This window comes from Aquarana catesbeiana, linkage group LG04 (assembly GCF_042186555.1).
Source record: "Aquarana catesbeiana isolate 2022-GZ linkage group LG04, ASM4218655v1, whole genome shotgun sequence".
Classification (NCBI taxonomy): Eukaryota; Metazoa; Chordata; class Amphibia; order Anura; family Ranidae; genus Aquarana; species Aquarana catesbeiana.
The window spans coordinates 554,765,738-554,786,281 of NC_133327.1; the positions used below are offsets into that span (position 1 = coordinate 554,765,738).

The 20,544-nt window shown below is 41.8% G+C and overlaps 1 protein-coding gene across 2 annotated transcripts in view; it reads right to left on the reverse strand.

The window, feature by feature from the left end:
• The window catches only part of GALNT2 (polypeptide N-acetylgalactosaminyltransferase 2), a 213,623-nt gene that overhangs the window by 188,600 nt on the left and 4,479 nt on the right, over window positions 1-20,544 (reverse strand). Inside the window, exons 2-3 of one of the 2 annotated variants that reach the window (XM_073627973.1) lie at window positions 7,787-7,978; window positions 7,639-7,695 (exon numbers count right to left, since the gene is read on the reverse strand). The exons of the other annotated variant lie outside the window; for it this stretch is intronic. Coding sequence (XP_073484074.1) covers window positions 7,639-7,695; window positions 7,787-7,978 — 249 coding nt within the window. The remainder of the gene's footprint in view (window positions 1-7,638; window positions 7,696-7,786; window positions 7,979-20,544) is intronic. 2 annotated transcript variants of the gene reach the window in all.

Below are 20,544 nucleotides of genomic sequence, written 5' to 3' on the forward strand. Positions count from 1 at the left end.
GTTTGGCTGTGTTATGTTATAGAGCTTTCTTTGTTTTTATTTTGGGAGAGTGCATGTGATCAGCACAGGGCCAATCAGCACTGTCCAGACAGAGGGTCAGGGGTCCTGCATTCTCATAGGACAATCATGGGAGAATTTTAACAGATACCGAAAATGACTTTTTTTTAAAAATATTGTTATTTTTATATACTTTAAATAAAATGTATTTTTATATTTTAAATAAAACGTATACATTTTTATACAACACATTGCTAATAGTATTAGCAAAATTTCCATTCGGTGCACCTCTAGCAGATATGATGCAGGAGACCGTCAGAGACTGCAGACGTGCTGCTGGAGACCGTCAGAGACTGCAGACGTGCTGCTGGAGACCGTCAGAGACTGCAGACGTGCTGCTGGAGACCGTCAGAGACTGCAGACGTGCTGCTGGAGACCGTCAGAGACTGCAGACGTGCTGCTGGAGACCGTCAGAGACCGTAGACGAGGTACAGGAGACGGTCAGAGATGGCAGACGTGGTACAGGAGACGGTCAGAGACTATCCATTGGACACTCATACATATATGGCTGTGTGTGTGAAAGTGCCAGGTAATCAGCAGTATACAGTATAACTTCACAGGAAAGTGAAGATGCTTTCACTTATCTACTAGATTCCAGGTGTAATTTTTATGCTTTAAGTTACAAAATGGAACAAAAGGACCTTTTCAGTAAGACAACGCAAAGGACAATTGGAAAATGCAAAGAGCAGCAATAACGGCAAGATCAGATTTCAGCTTACTGAAATCAGATCAGTGAAAACTTAGTTTGGCTTATTTGCTACGGATTACTACATTTTGCACATAGCTCTTTGGCTTACTGGACAGACAGGTATGTATATCATTGATCGTTATCAAAAGCTTGCTCTTTTCCTACTATATACCACCCTCACCTTGTGGTTAAGAATGTTATTCATCCTTCTTGTGGCCTCTGAGGTGTAAGATTCAGGCGAACATTTCTCACCTCTGGACTACACTGCCCACAATGCACCACGGCCTCCTCCCGCCCGACTCTCACCGCGGACAGCCCCGACGTCCGCCGCAGGGAGGAATAGAGTGCCCGCCCTGTCAAACACACGGAGATCGAGGAGAGGAGGAGGAGGGAGGCGAGGTGGAGGGAGTGGAGGACTGGGCGTGCCAGAGGGAAACTACCGCAATGGGCGGCACCCGGGGCGGACCGCGCTCCTTTTCGGCATCGGCTGTTTTTTGTCATTCGGCCGAATGACAAAAACAGGTTTTGGCAGCCGAAATTTCAGTGCACCACTAAATTATATTATATTTATTTATTTCAAATCAAAATATGCTGTGACTACCCTTTGGCTTCAAATCAGCATCAGTTCTTATACTTGCACACTTACACAAAGTCAGAGATTTTTAGGATTAGACTCAGGTGTATGATCAAACAATTATATCAAGCAGGTTCTAATGATCAACAATTTCATATTTAGGTTGAAACAGGCATTAACTGAAAGAGAAACAGCGGTGTAGGAGGCTTAAAACTGGGTGAGGAACAGCCAAACTCTGCAAAGGTGAGGTTGTGGAAGACAGTTTCATGTCACAGGTCATACACCATGGCAAAACTAAGTATACAAGGTAGTTACATCAGCAAGGTCTCTACCAGGCAAATATTTCAAAGCAGATTGGGGTTTTAAAGTGGTTGTAAACCATTTTGTGTGACATTTACCTATGGGTAAGCCTAGAATAAGGCTTGTAGTGCACAGATGTCATCATCGGCGCATGCGCTGTGAAGAAACGAACCACCGTGCCATTTCTTCCCCCAGCGTGTGCCGTGACTGGCGGGTCCGGCCAGTCACAGAGCCGGAGTCTGCGGCCCCAGAAGGAAGAGGGGCGAAGATGGGCCCGGCCTGCACAGGGGACAGCGCAGGCTTCGTTTGCAGGCAAGTGTCATATAATGGGCTAGTATGTGATGCATACTAGCCCATTATGCTTTTGATTTTCAGGCCTTGCGGGAAGCAAAAGAGGAATAAAACCCATCGGGGGTTTACTTCCTCTTTAAGATGTGCTGTTCAAGCTCTTTTGAAGACGCACAAAGAATATGGCAACATTGAGGACTGTGGACATAGTGGTTGGCCAAAGATACGTAAAGCATAACCAAAGACTTCTTTCACTAAAAACACAAATTATACATAGAAATAAGTAGGTTTTTCCCCTCTTTTTAAAGAGCATATACTGATAAGATTATTAGCATTGAGCCACTATTTTCTTTTATTCATCTTCCCTTGCCCTTCTTTTCAGAAAAAAAAAAAAAAAAGCAATTTTTTTTTTTTTTTTACAAATGAAAATCCAATATAAAAGAAAACCCACTAAATCCTACATTCTGCCAATTATTAATGATTTGGTAGGCACCTTGTCTCTTAGCAACATAACTATTAAATGATTGGCACAGTTAACATATGTCTATGCATTCTGTCACAAAGTAGCCTTTCTTGGAATGTTTATTACATCCTTCTTTCCATCAGCCTCAGATGCTGGAGGATTGTTCATCTGGTTAATTTGCTTTGTCTATGCGGTCTGTGAATTTATTCAGGGATTACATGCTTCCCCTGTACCCAAAAGGGACTACCATTAAGACACAACAATAAAACATTTGACTATATTCTTGCAATTACTAAAGTCTTGCAGAGTCAGGAAATCCAACCCTTTTTTTTTTTTCCAATGCATAAAATCTCTAGATCCCTCTTCCACAGTACCCTTTACATTTCACAGGAATCAAGAGGTGTTCCTTCCTTTTCCTCTATAATGAATGATGCATACAGAAGTTACATAAAACAGATGTCAGAACACTTTCTAAAACTATGGGGTTTGTTTAATAAAGCTGGAGAGTGCAAACGTAGGCTCAGTTCTGAATAGAAACCAATCGGCTTCCAGGTTTTATTGCCAGAGCTTAATTGAACAAACTGAGGTTAGAAGGTTATTGGCTATCATGCACAGCTGCACCACGTGACCAGCTGTGTCCAATCACAGCCGGTCACAAAATGTCAACAAACCGCGGTAAGGAGATGTTACAGGGTTTCCCTCCTCACACACTGATCGTGTGTGAGAAGGAGATTGCGGTACACCAACCGCACTGATTGCCTGCCTAACTGCCCCCCCCCCCCCCCCCCAAAAAAAAAAAAAAAAAAAAAAAAAAAAAAAAGAGAACCTGTCACAGTCCATCCGAGTACCCGAATACCCGAGTACCTGAGTACCTGTCACAGCCCATCTGAGCACCTGTCACAGCTAGGGGGTGCAACGGATCAAAAAACAGACGGTTCGGATCGTTCCTTGGATCAGGAGTCACGGTTCGGATCATCAACAAAAAAAAAATTCTCCCCCACTGTAATATCCACAATCTCCCTATTGGCAGGGTGTGGCAGAGTATTGGCAGAGTATTGCAGGGTATTGGCAGGGCATTGCAGAGTATTGGCAGAGCATTGCAGAGTATTGGCAGGGCATTGCAGAGTATTGGCACTGCTGCCATCCGATCTCTCCCCTCCACTGTACAGATCAGTACACAGACGGGAGAGAGGAACCGGCGTCATGACATGACGCCGGTTTGTTACAAGTGATCGCTCCATCATTTGACGGAGCGATCACGTGCTAAACAGCCGCCGGGTATACCAAGATGGCCACCGCTCCGGAGCTAGGCCGAAGCCGCGGCCTTTCCTATGGCCGAGGCCACCGAGCGCTCCGCGGATCGTAGGTGTCCTGTACGGATCAACCTCCGCAGATCGGATCACGGATCGATGACGATCCGTTGCACCCCTAGTCACAGCCCAGGCTTTTTTTTCCCTCAGAGAATAGGTGCAGGAACTCCCCCTTTCTGAGCCAACCTTCGTCTCTGCCCCTACCCACCTCTGAGCACTGTCTCTTGGCTCCACTCCCTACCCACCTCCCAGTTCAGCCCCTTTAAGAGAATACAGAACCAAGTATCATTTTGTGCTACTAAGCAATTTGTATGGAATTTGATGGACCCCACCACAGCAACAATAGATCCCGCACACAATAGACCTCCCCCAGCAACACTGGACCCCCGCAACAAAATACCACCCCAGCATCAATAGACTCTCCCAACAACAGACCCCACCACAGCAACAACAGATCACCACACAGCAACAGACTCCGTCCCAGCAACAATGGACCCCCCCCCCAAAACAAAATCCCCCCCATCAACAATACACCCCCCCCCAGCAGCAACAACAGATCTCCCAGCAGTCAGCATCAATAAGACCCTTCAGCAGCAAGCAACAAAATACCTCTACAAACAGTAGATCCCTCCCAGCACAATTGAACCCCCAGCCAACAACAGACCCCCACAAAAAATAGATCCTAACCAGCATCAATAGACCCTCCAGCACACCTTGCCATAAAATACATTCAGTTGTTACCCGTAAGTTATATTTGAGATTTAATATCCCTCAGATATGATTTGGGTTAATGAAAGTTCTTTGACCACAAGTGAAAGCTTTAACACAATAACAAAAAAGTATTGGTAAGTAGTAAGAAGGCCTAAACTAGTACACAGCTATCTATCTATCGTACAGGAAAAGGGTAAAAATCATGAATTACATGAAGAAATACAGAGTATAATATTCAAGACATTAATCTACAAAACAACAGGACAGAAAAGACATAAGACAAACATTTAGATACCAGTACAAGGGAGATCTCCCATAGTTACCATGCTTCAGCGCACAAAGGTTCCATTCTGGTGACTGCTCTACCATAGAGTGTGTATCCACCCCTCCCATCCTGTCTGTGTATATCATTACAGGCTGATGCCTCATTGGTTGGCATGGCGTGGCTCCTATTGGGGGGCCTCCCTATTCCTTTGTAAGGATTGGCTACGTCTCCAATCTCTATACTTTGCACAAGAGGGATATTTAACTTGAGCTTTTCAGTATTGATGATGGGCTGGCGACCTTCATTGCATATCTAAACAAGGGATCCTTTGAAGTGAATATTTGTAGACCAAAAGAGGTTTGGGTCCCATTGTTTAGATACACAAGCTTAGGCACCAAATTCTCTGTATAACAGGGCCTTCTGGGAAGCTGTGTTACACACCTACATAGATACAAATCTAAATGAAATATATTCATAATTACAATTATTTTACAGCTATTAACGGAGATTTCACATAAACTCATAAGGCAACATAGTGTTGGAGGTGCCAGAACTGCGTTCTTGCTGAAAAAAAGCCCTGGTCACAGCCCATCTGAGTACCTGTCACAGCCCTCCTGAGTACCTGTCACCAGCCCATCAGAGTACCAGAGTACCTGTCACCAGCCCATCAGAGTAACCAGGGTACCTGTCACCAGCCCATCAGAGTAACCAGGGTACCTGTCACCAGCCCATCAGAGTAACCAGGGTACCTGTCACCAGCCCATCAGAGTAACCAGGGTACCCATCTGCAGCCCATGCCTCATAGAATATACGTTGGGGTGTTTGCTTTCCAAAATGGGGTCATTTTGTGGGTGTTGTCCTGGTGCTCAAGGACCTTCAAAAGTGTGATAGGTAGGAATGAAATGAGATATGTAATTTATGCTCCTAGAACGCCTGAAGGTACTACTTCAATGTTTGGCCTGTGTATGTGGCCTGGCTGTGTAAAAGTCTCACGTGGTATCGTTATACTCAGGAGGAGGAGTAGAATGTGTTTTGGGGTGCAATTTTTGCTATATACATGCTATGTGTTAGAAATATTGTATGAATGGACAACTTTGTGTTAAAAAAAAAAAAAAAAAAGTGTGTTTTAATTTTCTTTCCACATTTTCCAAAAATTTGTGTAAAAAAAAAAAAAAACACATCTTCAAAGGACTCATTATGCCTCAGATTATACGTTGGGGTGTTTTCTTTCCAAAATGGTCAACTGTGGAAAAAAAAAAAAAAAAAAAAAAAAAAGGGGAAGGATTTTCATTTTCTTTCCACGTATTCTGAAGACTTGTGTAAAAAAAAAAAAAATTTACAGTTCAAAAGACTCATAATGCCTCATAGAATATAAGTTGGGGTGTTTTTGTTTTCCAAAATGGGGTCATTTTGTGGGCAATTTCACTGTCCTGGTGCTCCAGGGCCTTCACAAATGCAATAGGTCGTTAGGAAGTTAGAGGTGTAATTTATGCTCCTAGGACCCCTCTGTGTGGCCAGGCTGTGTAAAAGTCACACACATGTGGTATCGCCATACTCGGAAGGAGAAGCAGAATGTATTTTGGGGCGTAATTGGAAGTATGCATATGCTGTGTGTGATAAATAACTTGTTACGACAATTTTGTGAAAAAAAAAAAAAAAAAAAAAAAAAAATTCTTAAATTTTCCCAAGAATTGTGGGAAAAAAATTACAACTTTAAAAAACTCACCATACCTCCTTCTAATTACCTTTGACTGTCTACTTTTCAAAAAGGAGTCATTTGGGGAGTATTTGTACTTTGACATTTCAGAGCCTCAAGAAATGAGATAGGCCGTCAGTGCATCAGGTGTGATCAATTTTCAATGATTTCAACAATAGTAGACTCTATAAATTTTCACAGAGACTAAATAATATCCACTAATTTAAGTTATTTTTACAGGGAGATGTAGCAGTATAATTTTTAGCCCAAATTTCTGAACAAAAATTACTTATTTGCAAAATTTTATCATAGAAATTAAAAAAACGCGTTTTTCTGAATTTTCGCTCATTTTTTACTTGTGTCGCAAAAAAAAAAAAAAAAAACCCAGTGGTGATTAAATACCACCAAAAGAAAGCTCTATTTGTATGAAAAAAAATACAAATTTTGTTTGGGTACAGTGTTGCACGACTGAGTAAGTGGCATTCAAAAGTGTGAGAGCGCTGAAAGCTAAAAATTGGTCTGGGCAGGAAGGGTGTATAAATGCCCTGTATTGATGTGGTTTAAGCGGAGCGCCACCCAAAATGAGACTCTCCGCTTGTCTGCCTCCTTCCCTCTTTCCGCTAACATATTTGGCACCTTTTTTGCAGGGGGGGGGGGGGGGGGGGGGGGGGAGGGGGACAAGGCTTCACTGTCGGTTTCCCTTAGCGGAGATGGAGGCGATAGCACCCAATAGCCAATTGAAAAATCGGCTCAGGTGAAGACGCTGCTGGGTTCCTGGACAGCGAAGTGTCCTAATATTAACCACTTCGCACAAAACGACGTACCCGTACATCAATACTTTGAAGCTAGCTGCCATAACCCCGGTACTTTCGGGAACGCCGTGCATTTCTCTTTAAGATAAATTGTACAATGGAGGGGGAGTTGGGACTTTAAATGAGGCGCACTAGTCGCCTCCATCCCGGTATCAGGTATATATAAAAAAGGGATTTGGGACTTTAAATGAAGCAGTTGAAATGCGGAGGATTAAAATTGTAAATTAATCATAGTAAATGAATTTTATATATGCACACATATAATTGGCACAAAAATATAGGCATAATAGATGGACAAGTACAAACAGTTGAATACATGGTTACACTGAGTAGATAGTGGTCAAAGTGGTATTGGTACAAAATAGCATATAGCCTATAGGTGCCAGAGGTGGCATGTCCAGTAACTGACAATAAAGTTGCATAGAAAAATAATGGCATCAAGGTACAATGGATAAAGTATGGCATCAAGTATACCTCAACGCGTTTCGTGGGCGATTTTGTCCACTCATCAGGAGCTGATGCGTAATATTCCTGTAAAATATATACATATAATAAACCTCAATCCATATAGAGAGGAATCGAATGAAAAATGCTAGAAGAGTTTGACCAAAAGTACACTTACCAACCCTGACATTGAGCGCGGCGCATGGCAGATGGCATGGAGTAGGCCGGGGACAACAAACCTCGCGGCGGGAGGTGAGGCAGCATGTAGTGTCTGATTGGCATCAGGTGATGGAGTGACAGTATCTAAGTAGTGGAGTGATCTCCATATGGCAACAATAATGGAACATAAATTGTCAGAAAGAGAGGATATCTGGGAATAGATATTAAAAAATAATATATAAGTATATATTATTTAAAATAAATTATGTCGAGTAATATATAAATAATATACCCAGAGATACTCGTATATGAAAAGTACTGGTGAGTAATATAATGAAAATTGTATAGTAAAGAAGATCTGATTGAAGAAATATTTGTAACAGCAATAATGGAACATAGCTTGTCAGAAATATCTGAGGGATATCTGGGAATAAATACTAAAAAGTAATATGTGAGTATATGTTAATTAAAATAAAGTAAATTACGTTGAGTAATATATAAATAATATACCCAGAGATACCCATATATACAGAGTGCTGGTGAGTGATGCAATGGAGATTGTGTGGTAAGGGGGATCTAATTGAAGGAATGACTGGTGAAAAATCTGGATGTGTGTGTGAGTTGTTGAATAAGGGTAGTGTGAAGGATTGTATAGAACTGGTACAAGAAACAGAGTGTAAGGTGCAACAAAGTGGGAGCATGACAGTGGAGGTGGGTATAAACACAAGGGGCTTTACCTGATGCTGCATATCATGCACAACTAGCAAGGTGAAAACAGCTAGTGTGCAGAGACCCACAGAGGAGACTGGCCGTGTAAGCAGCCCGCTCCGACTGGGGGACCTATAAATTCATGCCGCCAACGCCACGTGCGTGAGCCTGTGGGAGGAGGGGAGCGGCGTTCGCACTTGAGCTAGATGATCGCTCAGTGTTTGGCGCCAAAAGGCCCTCCTCCCAATGGTAATCACGCAGATGACGCTCCAGGCGTCAGCACGGTGACGTCGGATTCGACATCCCACGCATGATGTAGGGAACGTGGCGCTGATGGGTATCCGCCCAGGCCTCCTAAGGGGGAGGGGAGGGAGGATCCACAGAGCGCATCGCAGCTCCCGCGCCGAGGAGGGACAGACCCCAACACAAAACCACACCTAGTACACATGCTGACGCAGGGCAGTGGCAGAGCGATAGGGATTTGGTAGATGACAAAAAAATAATAATAATAAAATACTGTATATAGCAACCAGTGCCGGAAATGCCATCAATAGTAACATTATGTAGGGTAAATAGAAACATACATAATATGTACAGAATATATAACTATTCCAGAAGTTCAGCCCCACATAGGGCATGCATTAAACCTCTGGCGTAGATAGCAGGGGAACACTGCTGATCCAACTTTCCAAATGCTTCCATCCCGGTTACTAAATATAATATATTTTACAGGATTATTAAGCATCAGCTCCTGATGAGTGGACAAAATCACCCACGAAACATGTCGAGCTATACTTGATGCCATACTTTATCCATTGTACCTTGATGCCATCATTATTTCAATACTATTATGACTACATTATTCTATGCAACTTTATTGTCAGCTACCGGACATGCCACCTCTGGCACCTATAGGCTATATGCTATTTTGTACCAATACCACTTTGACCACTATCTACTCAGTGTAACCATGTATTCAACTGTTTGCACTTGTCCATCTATTATGCCTATATTTTTGTGCCAATTATATGTGTATGTGCATATATATGAAATTCTTTTACTATATTTACTATGATTAATAAATTTACAATTTTAATCCTCCGCATTTCAACTGCTTTATTTAAAGTCCCAAATCCCTTTTTATATATACTCTTTAAGATAAAGGTGGTCTCTGCGGCAGATTCGCCACAAGATCACTTTTATCGGCAGCGGTGCCCAGCCCCCACGCTCCAGTCGTCTCCGCCGCTTACCAGACCCGCCGGGTCTTTTTGACCCCAGATCTCATATTTACGAGGTCCGGTCATGCTTTTTTTCTATTTCAAGGAATGTCTACATTCCTTGTAATAGAAATAAAAGGGACCCAGTTTTTTTTTTTTTTTTTTTAAATAAACCGGTGTCAAAAGAAAAAAAAAAAAAAAGGAGCGAGAACAATAATTCTAGCCCTAGACCTCCTCTAACTCAAAAAACTGGTGACCTGTAGAAATTTTTAAACCGCCTATGGAGATTAAGGGTAAAAGTTTGTCACCATTCCACGACCGGGCGCAATTTTGTAGCATGACATGTTGAGTATCAATTTACTCAGGGTAAACCATCTTTCAAGATCTAAAAAAAAAATTGTGCTAACTATACTGTTGTCTTATATTTTAATTAAAAAAAGTGTCTTTTTTCAAAAAAAAGTCCGCTGTGCAAATACTGTGCGACAGGAAAAAAAAAAAATATATATATATATATTTTATATATATCTCAAAAGTTTGCATAACCTGCCAGCAATTGTCTAATTCTCCCCTACTCTATCCTAAACAAGGGAAGGGTAAAAAAAGGGGGGGATGATTTTGGCTGCAGTAAGGTTTCACGTAAAGTTATGTCTTTCAAACGTGATGTGTCGTCATGGAACAAATGGAACAAGTAATGATCCTTCCACATAATCTCTATGACAGCACACATATTTTCCTACTTTTGCCATTTGCATCTGTGTTAATATCCCTTAAATCCATGTCAGTCACTGAGGAATGTACAGGGAGCCAAGAAAAAAACAAAAACAATCAGTTTCTGTCCACCAATTTCTCAAGTGTGCCGTCGTTGAAATTTGTTTCCGGTTTCACCAGTTTTCTGACTTTAGGTTTTTTGGACAATCTGCCTTTTGTTTGTTTTTCTTAATCTGGAGAGAAAATATTGTATATATTCTTATATCGGAATAGGTTTTTGAGTTTTCAAAATATACTAAAACCATACCGATCTTTAGTTAGACCAACTGTATTAGAACAGGACCTGGGCATGGTTGTAATAAATTATTCATACAAACAGTCACAGTATTCCTATTGAATGCATTCACAATGACTTCCCCAAAGATGTCATGTTTACCCTACATAAATCAACATTCTATTGTACCCACAGAATCCTACTGTGCCCAACTAGGTCACATTGATCTCCATTAATACTGCATCTCATGTGACTAATAACAAATGTGAAATATCAGAGCCTCTGGCATTAGGTATCTTAAAGCTGAACTCCAGGTATGAGCTTTAGTGCAGATTTACATTGGTCAAGCTTGGCACAATGTCATTTTGCACGTTTCATACCCAAGGGACCTTGTATTAAATTAGAACTCCAGCTTTACCTCCCCAAAACAACAGATGCATTGAATACCAGCCACACTGTCAGTTTGTGTGTAACTTACCTCCTATAACTGTATACAGCAGGTTTCTGTGTCTGATGTCACTCCTCCTCCTGGGCTAAATTTCAAAAGTTCTGACTCACTGTTTCCTTCCAATTCCAGTCCCGATACTACATTTCCCATGATCCTTTGAGCCCCTGTAACTTTAGGGCGGGCTATGGGAGTCACTTGTACCAGTTCTGGGAGTTGATTAGGTGGGCCTTTAACCACCGGCTCATAGCCGAATGACGGCTACAGGGTGGTTCAATAACTCTGGGAGGGAGTACTATGACGTCCTCCCAGAATCAGGCGTGCATGCGGGGAGCATCCATGACCGCCTGGCATGACGGATCACGGTAAATGGGCGCCGACAGCGGCCGTTTACCACGTGATAGCGCCATCAAACGGTGTGATATCCAGTTCCTCTCTCCCCTCTCCGTCCTGTATGAGCGGAGAGATCGGATGCAGCAGCGCTGTGGGCTGGAAGTGTAGTGCCCACAGCGCTGCTCTGTTACAATTGCAGCACTCATCCCAGACATCCATCCATGCTCAGCCACCCCTCTATTACTCAGCCATCAATACTCATCCATCCATGCTCAGCCACCCCTCTATTACTCAGCCATGCGTTTTCATTTTCTTTCCACATTTTTCAAAAATTTGTAGGAAAAAAAAAAAAAATGACATCTTCAAAAGACTCATTATGCCTCAGATTATACGTTGGGGTGTTTACTATCCAAAATGGGGTCATTTTTGGGGCGTTTCCATTGTCCTGGTGCTCCAGGGCCTTCAAAAGTGTAAGAGGTAATCAGGAAATTAAATGTGTAATTTATGCTCCAGAACATCTCAAGGTGCTCCCCTGCATGTTGGGCCTCTGTATGTGGCCACGCTGTGTAAAAGTGTCACACATGTGGGATCGCCATACTCGGGAGTAATAGCAGAATGTGTTTTGGGGTGTAATTTGTGGTATGCACATGCTGTGTGTGAGAAATAACCTGATAATATGACAATTTTGTGAAAAAAAAAAAAAAAAAAAAAAAAATCTCTTGATGATTTTGCAAAGAATTGTGGGGAAAAAAAATGACAACTTCAAAAAAAACTCACTATGCCTTTTACTAAATATCTTGGAATGTCTACTTTCCAAAATGGGGTTATTTGTACTGTCCTGGCATGGCATGTTAGCCCCTGTTCACACAGGGGCGGCACGACTTGCAGGTCGCCTCACCGAGGCCACGGCGACTTGCAAAACGACTTCTGTATAGAAGTCTATGCAAGTCGCCCCAAGTCGCCCCCAAAGTAGTACAGGAACCTTTTTCTAAGTCGGAGCGATTAGAATGGTTCCATTGTACAGAACGGGACGCTACTTGTCGTCCTAGTGTGAACCGAGCCTTAGGGTCTCAAGAAATGAGATAGGCCGTCAGTACTTCAGGTGTGATAAATTTTCAGAGATTGGCACCATAGTTTGTAGACTCTATAACTTTCACAAAGACCAAATAATATACACCGATTTGGGTTATTTTATCAAAGATATGTAGCAGTATAAATGTTGGCCAAAATTTATGAAAAAAAAATTTACTAACTTGCAAACTTTTATAACAGAAACGAAGAAAAATGCTTTTTTTTTTTTTTTTTTTTTTTTAAATACCACCAAAAGAAAGCTCTATTTGTGGGGGAAAAAAAAAAAGACAAAAATTTCATATGGGTACAGTGTTGTATGACTGAGTAATTGTCATTCAAAATGTGAGAGCCCCGAAAGCTGAACAGCTGGTGAAAAGACAGTGGAGTTCAGCATTAATAACAGTCCACCATATTCTTGTGTCAGTGGGCTCCATTCACAGAACCGACCCAGGATGCCCCAGTCAATGACGTCACAAGCAGGCAGGGCCACACGGGAAGCGGTCGAGCAGTCATTCAGCAGGAACGGAGTTTTTTTTGTCGTTTTGTTTTTTGGGTCAGCTGCAGGCATTCATCATGATTGACGCTGCATCTACACTGGGGGACATTTTTTAAATTTTCTTGTATTTTTAATAAAGAGCTTGCCAAAAACCCCATACTTATTCACATGGGGGGCAGGATCTGGGCCCCACCCCCCTTGTTAAAAAGGGCTTCTAGATGCTAATAAGTCCCCCGTCCGCAGACCCCTACAACCACCAGCCAGAGGCCCATGTCCCCATCACCATGAAGGCACCCCCCCATGTTAAGGCCATGTGGCCTGGTATCGCACCCCCCCCCCCCCCATGCTCAGATAAGGGTTTGGTATGGATTTTTTTGGGGGGGGGGGCATGCCATTGAGGGTTCCCCTCAAAATTTATATCAGACCTGAAAGGCGTGGTGTCGATAAGGGGGGACCCCATGATGTTTATTTTCATTGCCGGCAATTCTTTTTACATTCAGCTGTCAGCATGGAACACCACTGGCAGCTGATGACTCATCGGTTGTTAAGGAAGCGGCGGCCACCCACTCCTTAACCAGCTATTTACACTGTTTGTTAGGGACGCTGGCAGTAAATTAATCAAAGGCTTTCACTATTAAAATACCGCATGACTTCATAAAATGGCGCATACAGTATTTTAGTAGCGGTTTTTAATGAATAGAAAAAAAAAAAAAAATATGTTTTGAAAGACGCTGTGTGGTATCTTAGCGCTAAATCCACAATATCCCATTCAATAAATTTCAATAACTGTTGAAATTTGTTCCTGTGCAATTCTGCTCCAATATACACCATACACTGAGCAATTTCTGTCACCAACATTCAAACACCCTCACCTTCTGCATATGCCCTAAATGATGGGCTGCAGATGGGTACTCGGGTACTCTGATGGGCAATCTGTGACTGCGTTTTACTACTGCAATCGGTAACTAGCTGTTACCGCAATATCCTCCTCATACATGATCGGTGTGTGAGGAGGAGAACCCGGTAACAGCTAGTTACCGCAGTTTGTTGATATTTGTGACCTGCTGTGACTGGACACAGCCGGTCACGTGGTAGAGAGCCAATTCCATTGGCTCTTTACCCCGATCTGGGATGGGCTGTGTCAGAGTTTCACACCTCATCCACGATCGGCGTGCTGTGCGCCCCAGCATGTACAAAGACAGTGCATGTGACCGGTTGTGAATGGACACAGCCAGGAGACAACAAGCTTTAACAGCCAAGAAACATTGACATTTAAGTACACCAATACGAAGAGTGTGCATTTGTTCTCAACAACTCACTAGCAAGATAGGACTGTAAAGATCAAGACTCATAGAAAGACTAAAGCGAGAAGACACCATCCAAGCACAAATACAACCAGCCTGATCAGAGAACGAACCGTTCAAGGCTAGCTACGGACCCCGCTATTCGTACAAAATGCCTCATAAAAGACAGATCACTTACAGGAGGTGTTATCTGAGGCACAGTATGCCCATCCCAGCCTTGGCTCCATATGGCACGCTGTGGTTGATTTTCTAAAATAATGCAATTTCACTTGGTAAAAGTGAATTTTCACCTAGCTATGAATGAGGTGAAGCTAAATTAAAACTTACTTTGCAAAGAATACAAATCATGTGAAAAAAGTTTAGAAGCAGGGTTTTTGCTCACAGATTTGATTGAAGTCAGTACAATTTCACCTCATTCACTAAGCTGAGTGAAAATTCACTGGGTCACAAAGAGAATTTTCACTTACAGTGCCTTGAATAAGTATTCATACCCCTTGACATTTTCCACAGATCTCATATTTAAGAGATTTGTTCATTCTTTTTTTCTAATAACAAGGGATGTTTACATCCCTTGTAATAGGAATTAAAGTGACACAATTTTTTTTTTTTTTAAAAGAACAGTGTCAAAATAAAAAAAGAAAAGTTTAACACACCCCATCCCGCCAAGCTCACGCGCAGAAGCGAACGCATACGTGAGTAATGCCTGCATATGAAAACGGTGTTCAAATCACACACGTGAGGTATCACCGTGATCGTTACAGCAAGAGCAATAATTCTAGCCCTAAACCTCCTCTGTAACTGAAAACATGCAACCTGTAGAATTTTTTAAACGTTGCACATGGAGATTAAGAATACAAGTTTGTTGCCATTCCATGAGCGGGTGCAATTTTGAAGCGGGACATGTTGTATCAATTTACTCGGCGTAACATCTTTCACAATATAATAAATAAAGATAGATAGATAGATAGATGTAATTTTCTAGCCAAAAAAAAAAAAAATAATGGATTTTAACTTGTAAAACAACTTTAAGCTCTTTTGTTGCCAGCAGTTTAGACATTAATGGCTGTATGTTGAGTTATTTTGAGGGGACAGCAAATTTACACTGTTATACAAGCTGTACACTCACTACTTTACATTGTAGAAAAGTGTAATTTCTGCAGTGTTGTCACATGAAAAGGTATAATAAAATATTTACAAAAATGTGAGGGGTGTACTCACTTCTTTTGCGAGCTACTGTAGTTAACCAAAAGCTGCAAATTTGACCTAGGAAGTAAACTTGATTTTTAATGAAGTGGTTAAAAAAAGACCCCTTCAGAGGGTTTGCAGTCTTTGTCCAAACGCCAATAACATGTGAATGCCAATAACAAAGCACAAAACAGAATTCCTTGATCTTTAAACCTACTGCAATTGAAGTATTTCACTACATGTTATGGAAGTTGTAAATATGTTTGTGTCAACAATATCTTTGTGACCAACTAACAGAAAACCTCCTTTGTTTGGTTCTATTGACCCTTTCCTTTAGCACTTATTGTACTCCCAATATCAAGAAGCTCTTTATACAAGAGCAGAGAAAAGAAAATGAGAATGAAAACAGAACTGGTGCCCACAATGTCTAATGTGATTCTTTGATTGATTTTCCAAGAGAATAAGCCTGGATTCACACTTGAGCAGATTTATGCGGTTTTGGAACTTTTTTTTTTTTTGCATGCTTTTCAGGCTTAAACATTTTTGTTTTAGCCAATGAAAAGATAGCTACAAGGAGGAGACCACAGTTAGGTGAAAATTTTTCCCAAAAAAAGTGTATATTACATGCGTTTTCAGGTGCTCCCTTTGAAGTCTATTGGGACCAAAAGCATGCGAGTATGTCCCAAAACAAGCTTGTACTTTTTCTAATCGCTGAGCGATGGCTCGTTGCTCAGAAGGGAATGAGCACAATAGAATAATATGGATATCTGGTTTGAACATTGGAACCGCTTCTGGAAACGTGCTTCAAATTGCGCAGTGTGAATCGAGGCTAAAGATTATAGCTGATTGGCCATTATGGGAAACAACTTTGCTTCTTTTCCTTACTTTAGTTCTGTAGAACAAAAACATGACACTTTACAGTGGAAGATGTAATAGAAATAAAAAAAAAAAAAAAAAAAAAAAAAAAGGAGAGAGTACACTCCGATAGCTCGGTCAGTGTGCTGGGCGCATGCAATGAGTGCGCTCCCAGCACACAGCCTCCTGCCACTGCGTGCGGTGGCTGGGTATTCTAGCCCAACTTAGGGTCAGCGGTTTGAACCCCAACCATGGTATTACCTGCCCGGAGTTTGCATGTTCTCCCTGTGCCTGCGTGGGTTACTCCACTTTCCTTCCACACTTCAAAAGACATGCTGGTAGGTTAATTGGCCCTAGGTATATATATATATATATATATATATATTATATACACACACATATATACACATATACACACACACCAATAAGCTCCTTGAGGGCAGACACTGATGTGAATGTATAATATAAGTGTGTAAAGTGCTGCGTAAATGGACTGTGCTATATAAATACTTGTAAAAATTAAACAAAAACGTTCTTGCCACCGCATTTCAGCATTACACAGCTGGCATGCGTTTGACTACTTGCCTACAAGGCACTTACACCCCCTTCCTGCCCAGGCCATTTTTCAGCTTTTAGCGATGTCGCACTTTGAATGACAATTGCGCGGTCATGCTACACTCTACCCAAATGAAACTTTTATCATTTTCTTCACACAAATACAGCTTTCTTTTGGGGGTATTTAATCACTGCTATATTTTTTTTTTTTTTTTTTCTACCTAGTTTCCGTATGACAGGGTCCCAGAACGAGAGCCGTACCGCCCGCCGTCATTTGACGGTGGGCGAGCGGCAACTAAAGACAAAATATAGCCAAAGATTTTTTGGCCATACTTCTCCTCTGGGTCACAGGAGTGCACTTACAGGGGGTCCCCTAGTTACAAACATCCGACTTACAAACGACTCCTACTTACAAACGGAGGGAGACAACAGAAAGTGAGTGGAAATCTACCCCTAGGAAGGGAAATTCACTCCTGTAAGAGCTATTATGGGGAAAAGGTGTCTCCACTGATGCTTTATCACCAAGGCTTGTTTCCACAACAATCCAAATTTTTCAAAATCCAATTGTCATTGGGACAGAAAGTGAGGTGAAATCTTTTGAACAGGGGCACAGACAGCAAAACAAATGTTACAGGGGTGTTAACCTCTCCCTATGCTATCCAAAAAGCTTAAAAATAGTTTTTTTGGCTGGAGCTACACTTAACAAATGTACCTGTTCTGACTTACAAACAGATTCAACTTAAGAACAACCCTACAGTCCCTAACTTGTTTGTAACCCGGGGACCCCCTGTATTTGTGCTCTCTAATAACTCAGAATAAGCCAACAGCAGCCTAAAGCCCACTGTTGGCTGACATCACAAAGCAGGTGAAAGCTCAGGCCTGACCGTCAGCTGTTTTAGCCTCTCACCGTAGCACAGAGCCTGAGCCAGCCGATCCCACCCTTCCACAGCCCAGCACTCTAGTGAGCACTGGAAGGGCGGAGCAGAGAGCTGGTGACTGACAGACACCGCTCTCTGCTCAGAGCGGACCGAGAACTGAGTGATCAGGCTTAGAGCTAGCAGTGGACAGTTGCAGCATCACACTGATGCTGCAGCATGGAGAGGAGTGAGTTTGTTTTTATAAATCCCACCCTTCTCCTTTAAAAGAATGTGCACACACATAGTACACTACCATACCAAAAGTATTACTACATTATAGGTCGCCTTGCGTCACAAGATCATGTGATATCACTTCTGGGGATGTTCATTTAACAATGGAAACCGAAAGTAGGTGGTGAGAAGCGCTGTTTTCACCCTCTAATTTGTATTGGAACAAGTTTTATTTATGCGAGTGTCATTTTGGTAATAAAATATTTACAGTAATAAAAAAAAAAAAAAAAAGTCTGCCATTCTGAAGCTTCATCCAAACAACTTTACATATTAAATTTTATATATACACTGCACTTGCCAAATATGCTGCAGAAATCTCCCTCCACTAAGTCTGGCTGCATCCATTATAACTGTGGGGGAGTGAGAGGGGCATGATGTCATATGCCTAGGCCAATGAAGAGACAAGAAACAGGAAGTGGGCTGTAGAAGGTATTTACTGGCAAAAAAAAAAAAAATGGTTTTACTATCCAAAGTAAAAAAAACAAAGGCAGAGGATTTAAATAGATGGAGAGTTGAAAAAATGACTGAAGGTCCACTTTAAAGGACCAGTTTACACTGCTGCATGGTGATTGCATGTGATTCGCACCACACTGCAGTGCACATGTGATGTCCGTGCGATGCAAATTCAGCTATAAAGATAGTATGGCAGAATTCAGATCGCATTCGGACCAAACTCGCACCCTTTTTTTTGGTGCGCAGCAGAATCAGATCGCATGGGTCTGAACATCCATGCGATCCAATTCCTGACTGAGTTTGCAGATCGTACTGCGATATGCGAACTGATTTGGGGGTGTCATTAACTTTTAACTGACACTCCCAGCAGTTTGCATAGGGCAGAGTGAACTGATGCTGGGAGACATGCGATGCGGGAACCCGCAGTGGATTTGCAGGGTTATCGCATTGTAGCAGTGTGAACCAGCCCTTACAGATGATATTAAGCTATGGCCGTTCTTTGTATTCTGGTTTTGGAGCAACTACATCGGCTTTACATAATGAAAGAGATGCTTGGTTAATAAGCTCACAGGAGGACCAGAGAAGACAGACAAGTCCTGCCTTTAAAAGGGGAATCTCCCTGTGCAATTCAGACCATTAATTTGAGCATTTATCTTAAGGCGGGTGGCCAATTTGGCGAAGCACTTTGGGATTCTAAATTGGATGATCTATGGTGGCACTGATCTTAGCATTTACACGGCTTCTAGGTTTGCGGTCTTATGAACTGATTGCACTGGGATTGTGGATTCCTTTACATATCTAAAAGAAGGTTCATTTTGCTTCAGGTTTATGTTGGACTGACAGCACTGAGATTGTAGACTCACCTATTATAGAAAAGTTGTCATTTTGAGTTATGCAGTTTTATTCACTTTATCGGTTTTGTATTATTTAAGTTCCTTTTGAATATTGAATTGATGATGAGGAGGATGTTGTAAGGGTAGCGCTACACATCTTTACAGGCATTCATATTGTGTTGTTATTTCATAAATGGCATCAGGTAGTTCTGTCACTTCCTTAATCACAGCATCTGCTACACTCCGCTGAGCATTATTATCTAAGCTGGTCATCCAATATTATCCTGTGTCAGTCTAAACTTACATCTGAATCTGGAAGAGGACAGCAGCAGATGCCAGTAAGTATCTTTCTGGCAGTTTTGCCCTCTACAGCCCAGTCTGTCAGCCCCCTCAAGTACCTATGCAAATAGCGACTTTCCTAAATTCATTTAATACAGCCATGGTCAAAAGTTTTGAGAATGACACAAATATTAAAATGTTCACAAAGTCTGCTGCTGCGTTTTTAGATCTTTTTGTCAGATGTTACTAGGGTATACTGAAGTAAAATTACAAGCATTTCATAAGTGTCAAAGGCTTTTATTAACAATTACATCTATGCAAAGTCAAAATTTGCAGTGTTGACCCTTCTTTTTCAAGGCCTCTGCAATCCGCCTTGGTATGTATGCTGTCAATCAACTTCTGGGCCACATCCTGACTGATGGCAGCCCATTCTTGCAAAATCAATGCTTGGGGTATGTCAGAATTTGTGGTGGTTTTTTTGTTCTGGGATTAAGGTCTGCAGAGTTTCCTGGCCATGGACCCAGAATATTGATGTTTTGTTCTCCAAGCCACTTAGTTATCACTTTTGCCTTGTGGCAAGGTGCTCCATCGTGCTGGAAAAGGCATTGTTTCTTACCATGCTGTTCTTGGATGGTTGGGAGAAGTTGCAATCAGAGGATGTTTTTGTACCATTCTTTATTCATGTGTTCTTAGGCAAATTTGTGATTGAGCCCACTCCCTTGGCAGAGAAGCAACCCCACACATGAATGGTCTCAGGATGCATTACTGTTGGCATGACATAGGACTGACGGTAAGGCTGACCTTTTCTTCTCAGGACAAGTATTTTTCCAAATGCCTCAAGCAATTGGAAAGGGGATTGATTAGAGAAAATGACTTTACCCCAGTCCTCAGCAGTCCAATCCCTGTACCTTTT